The sequence below is a fragment of the Papaver somniferum genome, chromosome 6 (assembly GCF_003573695.1).
Source record: "Papaver somniferum cultivar HN1 chromosome 6, ASM357369v1, whole genome shotgun sequence".
NCBI classification, from domain to species: Eukaryota; Viridiplantae; Streptophyta; class Magnoliopsida; order Ranunculales; family Papaveraceae; genus Papaver; species Papaver somniferum.
Window position 1 is genome coordinate 58,441,300 of NC_039363.1, and position 9,556 is coordinate 58,450,855.

At 36.7% G+C, this 9,556-nt stretch overlaps 2 protein-coding genes and 1 pseudogene across 5 annotated transcripts; 2 read left to right on the forward strand and 1 right to left on the reverse strand.

Moving 5' to 3' along the window:
- Positions 1-1,245: 1,245 nt before the first annotated feature.
- Positions 1,246-3,065, forward strand: LOC113287672 (annotated as a pseudogene).
- Positions 2,764-5,758, reverse strand: LOC113287670 (probable polyol transporter 4). 2 transcript variants are annotated; one of them, XR_003330233.1, is made up of 3 exons: positions 5,197-5,758; positions 3,299-4,852; positions 2,764-3,089 (listed from the first exon to the last, which is right to left on the reverse strand). XR_003330233.1 is itself a non-coding variant. In XM_026536486.1 (2 exons), the coding sequence occupies exons 1-2, from the start codon at positions 5,405-5,407 to the stop codon at positions 3,492-3,494; spliced, it is 1,572 nt and encodes a 523-aa protein (XP_026392271.1). In that variant the 5' UTR covers positions 5,408-5,758; the 3' UTR covers positions 3,229-3,491. The 2 variants fall into 2 exon arrangements, 1 of the variants encoding a protein (XP_026392271.1); XM_026536486.1 differs by lacking the exon at positions 2,764-3,089 and having other exon boundaries at positions 3,229-4,852.
- A 93-nt stretch (positions 5,759-5,851) lies between these two features.
- LOC113287671 (neuroguidin-like) lies at positions 5,852-9,289 on the forward strand. Of its 3 annotated transcripts, none has more exons than XM_026536488.1 (9): positions 5,852-5,997; positions 6,794-6,857; positions 6,981-7,068; positions 7,171-7,350; positions 7,886-8,065; positions 8,164-8,334; positions 8,448-8,602; positions 8,726-8,852; positions 8,928-9,289. In XM_026536488.1, the coding sequence occupies exons 2-9, from the start codon at positions 6,811-6,813 to the stop codon at positions 8,937-8,939; spliced, it is 960 nt and encodes a 319-aa protein (XP_026392273.1). In that variant the 5' UTR covers positions 5,852-5,997; positions 6,794-6,810; the 3' UTR covers positions 8,940-9,289. The 3 variants fall into 3 exon arrangements, with proteins under 3 accessions (XP_026392273.1, XP_026392272.1, XP_026392274.1); XM_026536487.1 differs by having other exon boundaries at positions 5,879-5,997; positions 6,788-6,857; XM_026536489.1 differs by lacking the exon at positions 6,794-6,857 and having other exon boundaries at positions 5,936-5,997.
- The last annotated feature ends 267 nt before the right edge of the window (positions 9,290-9,556 follow it).

The following is a 9,556-nucleotide window of genomic DNA, read 5'->3' on the forward strand; positions in this document are numbered from 1 at the left end:
ATGGCCTAAAAATGGAAAGAGGCGTTAAATCCCATACGACAAATGTCATTTAGGTCGGGAATGTCACTGGAACTCAGCTTGTAACAAAGCTTAGTTATGCTCGGCTCACATCATATGAACTCAATGAAACCGTCAAATTAACGCAAACGGAGAAGGTCTAGAAAAAAAGTCTACTAAAAACTATTAAAGTTACGTGTATAGAGAGAACCTTGCAGAAAAAAGAAACAAGTGCACATCTCAATCATGTTGATTGAACCTTCTAACTGTTCATTGATAGTAATCACACAATTATTCATCTTCACCATGCCCTTCCTTCCCTGTCGCTAATATTTTCCATATTCAACCCCACTCTTTAACAATTAAACACATGCATCTTACCTGTTATTCCTAACTGGCTGAAAAGATTAAAACATTCAGTGATGAATGCAATTGTCCTTTCACCACGTACAAACCCACCATGCTGCTGATCATGATTTTGGTTCTCCTACTAGGTTTGGTCTAATCCCGTTAGACCGGGAAAAAAAATCGACAAAAAATGAACGTAGAAGAATGTTATAAGGGCCACGCATCAACCACTCAAATCATGAATGAAAGTGCCATTGCAAACACACAAGGGAATCTCAATTTTATGGGAACAACAGAGTGTCCCTTATTCCATCCATCCCACGATCAAAAGCAGTTTTTGATTGTTTCATCACTTCCCCTCTCCTGTTTCATGGGTTTGTCAAAGGGCACAAAAGGAGGACTTTAATCTTTTGGATAGTGGGTGGGGGCCTGGGGGTAAGCTTTTTCCGGCTCGGCTTAAATGTGGCTTGGCTTGAAAATATTGACACTTTTTTTTCTTTTTCGAAGCATATCAAACTAACAGTAGTGTGATAAATGCTTAATCAAGTTATAATAACTGCCTCAAAAATAAACATACACTACTTCTTTTTTTTTTAGTTTAAGAAATTAACGCCCAATAAACCTTATAATATTTTTGCCGCCATTAAAATGTTTTGCAAGCTTCTTCTCTGCTACTACTAAATCAACCATCTTCTCAAACAAGAAGAATCCCAAACTTGGACATGAAATCATCATCATCATCAATTAAGAAGCAGTACTAAAAAGAAGCAGCAGAGAAATCAATCAATATGGGTAACAACGAAAACATAATCTCCCTTCAATTATCTCTAAGGTTACATTCATTCCAAAGAATAAAAAGAGTAATTCTCTCTTTAACTTTTTCATTTCCTACTTCAGTTCTTGCTCTTCTTCTTCTCCTTCTTCTTTCATATAATGGTTCTAGAACCTTTTGTCCAAACATACCTTTTCCAACTAAAACTTTACTTGAATCTGATACTTTATTTTCTCCTGAAATGACAATCACTTCTTCTTCATCATCAACTTCTCCTCTCATGTATTCATTGAAAGAGGAAATTCCACCATCAAAATTAAAAACCCATCTCCCACTTTTACAAAAATCATCATCTTCTTCTTCAAGTGTTGGGAAAGGGGTCTAACAAACCCGTATTCGAGATTTCAAGCATAATCCTTTGTCTAGACAGTTTTCAGTAAGAGCAAAGGAATTCTTTCATGGGACAAATTCTTCTTCTTCTTCTTCCTCTTCAAATTCCTCCTCGTACTGTAAGTTACGTTTTTTTATGACTTGGATTTCATCTCTAGATTCATTTGGTGATCGTGAATTACTGTCTATTGAGAGTGTTTTCAAATCACACCCAAATGCTTGTTTACTTATAATATCAGCTTCAATGGATTCAAAGCAAGGTCTTGAATTGTTAAGACCCTTTACTGATAAAGGGTACCGGGCTTTAGCGATTTCTCCGAATTTTGATTATATTTTTAAGAATACATTTGCGGAAGCTTGGTTTGATAGGCTTAGGAAAGGAAGTGTTGATCCTGGTGAAGTTTCTTTAGGCCAGAATATTTCAAATTTGCTCAGACTTGCAATTTTGTATAAATTTGGTGGAATTTATATAGATACTGATGTACTGGTACTGAAGAACTTGTCCAAGTTGAGAAACACTATTGGAGCTCAAACAATGGATCTTGAAACAAGAAATTGGAGTAGATTGAACAATGCTGTTTTAATCTTTGATAAGAAATACCCTTTGCTTGAAAAGTTCATTGAAGAATTTGCTTTGACCTTTAATGGAAATAGGTGGGGACACAATGGACCTTATCTGGTTTCAAGAGTTGTTTCAAAGTTGGATGCAAATTCAATTCCAGGGTTCAATTACACTGTTTTGCCACCTTTAGCGTTTTATCCGGTGGATTGGAGTAGGATCCGGAGGTTGTTCAGAAGTTTTGGTGCAGGGGCTGATTCTAAATGGTATACTGGGAAGCTAAACCAGATACGGCAAAAGAGTTTGGCAGTTCATTTGTGGAACAAACAAAGTAGAAGTTTGAAGATTGAAAATGGGAGCATCATCGATCAAATACTAATGGATTGCTGCATTTTTTGCAATTATTCTTCGGTGTCAGCTTTCTAAGTATGCGATAAAGGTCATAATGGCAACTGCAAGATGAAACTTAGCGATGTTTAGAAAATCTCTCAAAACTAAACACAAGCTCTAATCTTGCTCATATGATCAACCACAACTTTGATGATCATATATATATATAGAACTATGAATTCCTTTTCCTAGTCCTATTACCTTATTACATGTCTTTTCTTTTCTTAGAACTAGATGACTTCTAATTCTCTTAGGATTACATCAATTTCCTAATCTTGTCCTAACCAACTTGCTAGTGACTTCTATGTTGAAGTTAATCCAACAGGTCAGACAAGAATGTAAAGAATAATGTCTTAGTCTGTGGTTTACTTAAATTTTCAAATACAGAATTCAAAGGAAAAAAAATACTTTTTTTCTTTTCTTGTAGTGCACATATCTTCGTCTGAGCACTTGACTCTTCACAAATCACAAATATCAGGTCAGATTGTCTCAAAAGATGTTGTTGAAACTTGAAAATGAGTGAGCAACGTTTAGTTGATTTTATTATACTGTATATGTTCAGATTCTTCTCTGATTTTGAGGCTTGTCAAGTTCTTATTCAGCCACTAACAGATGTGAGCAGAATCAGTTCGTCTGCACAAGAATAGCTCATTTATGATTAGACTTTCTGGGTGATGCTCTGAAAATTGTTAAGTGTTTTCTTGGCCAAGTCCAAAGGGAAACAAGATTGCTTCCTCTGACTGCAATATGTGAAGTCTAAACTCAATTTCTATTAGCTAAAAATTTTATAACATTATTAAGGAAGAGATAGATAAATAAATAAGCTGAACAAAGTCGATTACCTTCCTGTCAAAGCAACACTACCATCTTATGTAATTATTCATAAACAACGCTGTTTTTCATTTGAGCATGTAAGACTCAAATCTTTTAGTTGATATAATTGATGTGTATCGTATTTTATACATTGGAAACTCGTTAGCGGTTGCAACTGCAAGCTATCCAGAACGTATCAGTGTAATTGATGAAACCAACCAGTCACTCTTTCTGCACCAAATGCTCGGTATCTGCTAGCTCTAACTCACGTATATAAAATTCGTGCCCTTTCTGAAACATTACTTCAATCTGCTCCAGAGATTTTCCTTTTGTTTCAGGGACACAAATGTGAACAAAAGCAACTGAGAGAGCTGAAATCACAGAAAAGATGAAGAATGTTCCCGCCACCGTAATTGCACGTGCTACTGAGAGAAAAGACATGGAAATGAAGCCACTGCTCACTCTGTTAGCAACTGCTCCAAGAGCTGCTGCCTGAGCTCTATATTTTAGAGGAAAGATTTCTGATGTCAAAACCCAGCAAATCGGACCAATTCCTACTGAGAAAAATGCTACATTTGAGCACACCAACAAAATTGCAATGGAGATCCCAAAGGTTCCATGACCAGAAAAGCAAAGAGAAATGACTAATCCAAACAAGCAAGTTGTCATCCCAATTGTGCTAATATACAACAACGGCTTTCTTCCGACTCGGTCAATGAGAAATATTGCAATCAAGATGAAAATAGTCTTGGAGAATCCGATAGCAACAGTAGCAGCGAGAAGAGAAGTTTTATTCTTGATCCCAGCTTCTCTAAATATTGTTGGGCCGTAACATACAGTAGCATCAATACCAGTAATCTGCTGAAAAAGTTGTATTCCCATACCGGAAATTAGCATTCGGCGAAGTGAAGGATTAGGATTCAGCATCTCACGCCAAACAGCTTTCTCTTCTATTTCCAAATTAGCAGTTACAGCTGCTTTCTGAATTTCAGCTAATCTCTCTTCTACTTCAGTTTCACTTTCATTAGTTTTTATCATGACAGCTCTTGCATCTTCAATACGGTTCTGCATAACTAGCCATCTCGGGGACTCGGGGATTATGAATAGTGCAAATCCAATAAACACTGATGGAAAAATCCCCACAGCAAGCATAACCCTCCAGCTGTAATGTACAGGAAGGCCTGAGAATGCGTAGTTTGAGACATAACCGAGCAGGATACCAAAATTCACGAAGATTTCAGGGTAAGAAGTAAGAGATCCTCTGGCAGAAGTAGGGGAAATTTCAGCAATATAAACGGGTGCGATCATGACTCCAAAACCTATTCCTATCCCGGCCAAGATTCTGCCTATCATGAGTACAAAAAATGAAGGTGCAACAGCCATTATACATGCACCTGTTTGAAAGACAACAGCTGCAAAACCCATGGTCCATTTTCTTCCAATTGCATCCGAGGCTTTCCCACCACCTAAACTACCAAAAAGTGACATAATGCTCAAACAACCTACGAGAACTTCTACTTGCACTTCCGTTATTTGTAGGTCCTCTTGAATGAACAAAATTGCTCCACTCATAACACCTATATCTGCAGAATAAACAAAGAGCGCACCTTTTTAAACCATGAATTCAATCTTCCCGTCTACCTAATAAAGCATGATAATGAATGTTCATCAATTTAAGTGCAAGAGATAAAGGTTGATCAAACACATCTGACATGCTTTTTCCAGCCTTCAAGTTCAACTCTAGGGTTCAATTTTCAGAAATTGATAAATACATAGACACTATAAGAAATACAGTATTAAACTAGGAGGCCGCTGCACATAAATGGATAATTTCCTAAACACACAAGAGGGATCGTATTTGGTCATTTCATTCTAGGAATAGACAAATATAAATAGAGAAATAGCAAGGACAGAAAATTTTGTTTACCATAGCCAACAAGAATGGTATTGAGAGAGGCGAATATAGCACACGTAATAACGAATCTCTTTGTATTTGTTTTCCGGGCACATCGAAGATAAACTGAGGGTCTATCACCATCATTTTGTATAAGCTTTCCATCCATCCTATGGTACTTGTTTCTATCTACCAATGAGATATTAGACAACCCGTCTCCTTCCCCGTTATCTTGCAACCCCATCTCTTTCTTTCTCTGAAGGTGGGTGGTGAGACAATTAGATCAATAGATATTGTTTCTGAGAATGTCACCTCTTACATTTCAGAGCATCCGTACAAAAAGAAACCCATTGTTCAAGATCTAATTGATAATGTAGGGAATGATAGATAACAGAGAAGAACATCATAAATTGGTTCTTTTGTTTTAGATGTTGCTTTTAAGGTAAACTTTGTTGGGTGCACAAATGGAAACTTTGAAAGTTGAAACAATTCAAATGTTTACCGAAGAATTCAAACAAAGTAAAAATGTTGCATTTTAGAGAAATCAAAACGAAATTTATTATTTTTGACAGCAACTCCGGAAATTTTGGAGGAGATATTATCCTTCATGGCGTCCTGTACACAAGAAATACCGTGGTAATAAAAAGGATGTAATGGTAATAACTGGATAATAAGGGCACCGCATTTTGATACAAGATAATAGGCCCGGGTTTAGGCCCAACAACACAATCGTATTCGTCTTCGTCTCTTCGTCTAACCAGGTATATTGAAAGACGGCCGCTTCATACAAGAGAAGAGAGGCTGCCGTCTGCTTATCAGAGGAAACTAAAGAAGGTGAGTCTGATTTTATCGCTGCTTAAGATTTTCAGGGTGTTTCTGAAACGATTTGTTGAACTGTTAGGGCTGTTATTTCGTCTTAATTACCATTTGTGAACTATTAGGTCTTTATTTCGTCTCTGAGTAACGATTCCAAGTTTATTCATTCATTAGGTTTGCTGTTAGCCTCTTCTTCTCCTTAACCTTGTGGATTGCTTTGTGATTTTATTCAGTCTTGGATTTTCCCGTAACAACGTAGAACTCGAGAAATCAATGTTAAGTAACCTGTGGCTGCAACCAGGAATTTGTTTAGAGGTCTATACATCGATTGGTGTTATTGTATTCCGTAACAAGGAATTAGTCTTGTTTTCCATTTAGATTAGTTTTTTTTTCATTTTTTCCCTTTCAATATTATAAGTTTTGATTTCTTAGGTTTGTGTAGGATAATTTACACAGACTCAAAGGCTTCTGGAAAATTTTGCTGAGCAAAGATTTGGTATCTGTAATATTAGTATTATCCATCCGCCAGGAAGACAATTTTTTTTTAATGTTATTGACAATTGGGATACATAAAGTTAAGCTTTATAGGAATAGAATTTCGTGGTTTTGTCACGTCTGAAATATTGATCAGTTATGGGATTTTAGTTTGCTGAGATTAGACCAGTTATTTATGTGTTGGTACTTGAATTTGATATATGTTGTTAGGTCATAGAAACATTCTCTATCTGCAAAACCTGACTCTTTGCTAGTACTTTAACTCAAGTTAGACTTTGATGTAATTGATTTAGTTTTTATTTGATTCGCAAAGCTGTAGCCGACAGACCCAAAATCATGGCTGTTATGGTTAACTCTTCAGATCAGAATGAAACAACAAGCAAGTAAGTTTAACTGAAAAAAGCGATTGTTTGTACATTTCAGCTCAGTGATGTACACCTTAAAGTCCTGTGTTATTTCGGGTGCTGTTTTTCTTTGTTGTTCTAATTACTATGTTTCCATTTCAGAGAAGCTTCTCAATTATGTGCATTGTTAAAAGAAATGAAAGATGGATTGGATTTAGTGAGGAGCAAAGTGCAAGCTTTAACATTGAAGGTAAGTGGGTACTGAAAACATGCATTATATTGGTTATTGCAGGTGTTATGAACTGCGTTTCTCATTGATGAATAGCACATTGATGGGTGAAAATATTTTCAGGTGAAAGAAAATCAATTTCCAACAGCACATGGGTTGAGCTATCTTGACGCCAAGAATTTCCTTCTTCTTAGCTATTGCCAGTGTGTTGTTTACTATTTACTCCGTAAGGCAAAAGGTCTTTCTATCGAGGGACACCCAGTTGTTCGGAGCCTTGTAGAGATAAGATTATTCTTAGAGAAGGTTTGTACATGTTTCTATTGTTGTCGTCACATAAAATATTAGCGCCTAATACTGAAAACCAGGTCAAGCATGAAAATGACTTCTGTCTCAACGTCTAAGTTATCTAACATTAGGATCTTTTGTTTTCATTATGGAGTCTTTTCAATCTTTTACCAAAGTACTCTTTCATGTTGTTTGTTATTTTAGTAAGCCTATTCTGTTGAATCTATCCAAATAAAATTGGTTAACAAATAATGGATGATTCACTTGTCAATCCTCTTTTTGGTCTTCTAAATGTATCTTTATAGTATAATGCTGCAAAGTCCACTGTTATCTACTATAGATGCCAATATGTACAGGCTTACATATTTCTTATCTTATTTCCTGGAATCGGGACTCAGGACCTAGTAGGCATGGTATTTTCTCATATAAAAAAAAGACCCAGTAGCCATGGTATACTTACTGAGTGTGCTAAATGTTGTTTGTGTCACGATATTTACTTAATACTTATTATATTCTTTTTCCTTTATTCCTCCTCTTCTCTCAAATATTGCAGATTCGTACTATCGATAAAAAGCAAGATTACCAAATTCAGAAGTACATTAGAGGCAGTGTGAATACAGAAGAGAAAGAAGATGCCAATAAAGAGCAAGCAGATACCTCTAACAAGCCAGATGACTTACTGAGATATCGACCACATCCTGACATGATTACACCCAAATCGACCTATCACGAGGTTTGTACATCTAGACAAACACGAAAGTTTCAGTCAGTAACTTTTACTGATTTAAACTGCCCGGATCATTTTCCCTGAGAAAATTACCTTATGTGTAGGGGGGTGATAAATACGTGCTACCCAAGTTTGCTCCCACTGCTATGGACGAAGAAAAGGTGTCTAAGAGTGAAAAGTTGGCCCAGAGAAGGGACAAGCAAATATTACGGCAGGCTAATCAAAGTACCGTTATGAGAGATATTCTGAATGATATGGAAGGGAAACCTGAAGAGGTCAGTTGTGTATTTATGCCATGTAATTAAGTTAATTAATGGATTACTTCTCTTTCTGAGAGGACTTGTGGTCAATCTTCTGTTCATCTCTAATTTGCTATCTTCAAATACAGGTACGGGAAGTTGTTGGAGCCGAAAGCAGGGAAGCTATTCAGTATAGGGAAAAGATGAACAAACGTGCAAGACAAGAAGAGGAAATTTTCACTCGAATACCACTTACGAAGGCGGAGAAAAAGCAAGGAAAGCATTTGAAGAAGTCGAGAAACGGGTATGAGTAATAAGTATTGCACTTGTATATTGTTAAACACTACCTGTTAGTCATCTTGATGTTAAATTATGTATTTATCTGTGTTCATTATGATAAATCCCCTACTTTACTTGGCAACACCAGATTGGTTGGTTTGTCGGAAGATTTCTACGGTGATGTTAGTAGTTTACCTTTGAATGGGGATGGCGATGAAGGTCCTTCAAGCTTCAGTAGTTCGAATAGGGGAGGGAAAAAACAGTTTAAGCGCAAGGTATGTATATATTCTTATTCACTCTCCCTCCCTCCTCCCTCCCTCTCTCTCTGACAATGGTTTTCACACTTGCAGAGGAGGCATTGATGTAAGGTCAACGGAAGCAAGTGTATCTTTACCAGCTCACAAAGCAACCCCAAATGGTTATGAACAAATCTTGAGAACAACAGTGCCTCAATTTTGCTTCTATTCATTTTGCTAGTCAAAGGGCTTTTCTTTCTGAGGTATATTAATTTTATTCAATTGGTTTAGAGATGGCAAAACGAAAGAACTACCAGATTTAGTGGAACTCTATTTTGATCCGCCCTGCTTAGTCCAGTTGAGAGTATGGTGGTTTACCTTACATCAATGCGGACATCACCATATTTATGATGAATGAGTTATGAAATTTGTTAATAAAACTGACAACCCATCCTTTCTGAGCCACTTCAGACCTTCAAACCCTAGTTTCCAATTGCAGTGGTGATGATATCAGTCTTCATCCGGAATCATTCATGTTTGGGTCTGTTTGGGTGAGATACTTTGGGGATTCTTCTCTACCAAGATTAATAACGTAACTTCGTATAGTTGAGACCAAGCAACTAAATCTATAGTTCACCAAGTTCCGTTTTATGAATAAGTCAAGTTCCGTTCCGTCTTATGAATAAGTCATGTACTTGGAGCCCTTTGGTTCGTATTCCAAACAGTAAATGAATAACAAATCT

Coding starts and splice junctions, on each gene's coding strand:
- LOC113287670 (XM_026536486.1), bottom strand. CDS start 5,407: ATGGGGTTGCAAGATAACGGGGAAGGAGACGGGTTGTCTAATATCTCA. Junction 4,853..5,196: donor TACCATTCTTGTTGGCTATG/GTAAACAAAATT, acceptor TTTATTCTGCAG/ATATAGGTGTTATGAGTGGA.
- LOC113287671 (XM_026536488.1), top strand. CDS start 6,811: ATGGCTGTTATGGTTAACTCTTCAGATCAGAATGAAACAACAAGCAA. Junction 7,069..7,170: donor TGCAAGCTTTAACATTGAAG/GTAAGTGGGTAC, acceptor AAATATTTTCAG/GTGAAAGAAAATCAATTTCC. Junction 8,603..8,725: donor TTGAAGAAGTCGAGAAACGG/GTATGAGTAATA, acceptor TGGCAACACCAG/ATTGGTTGGTTTGTCGGAAG.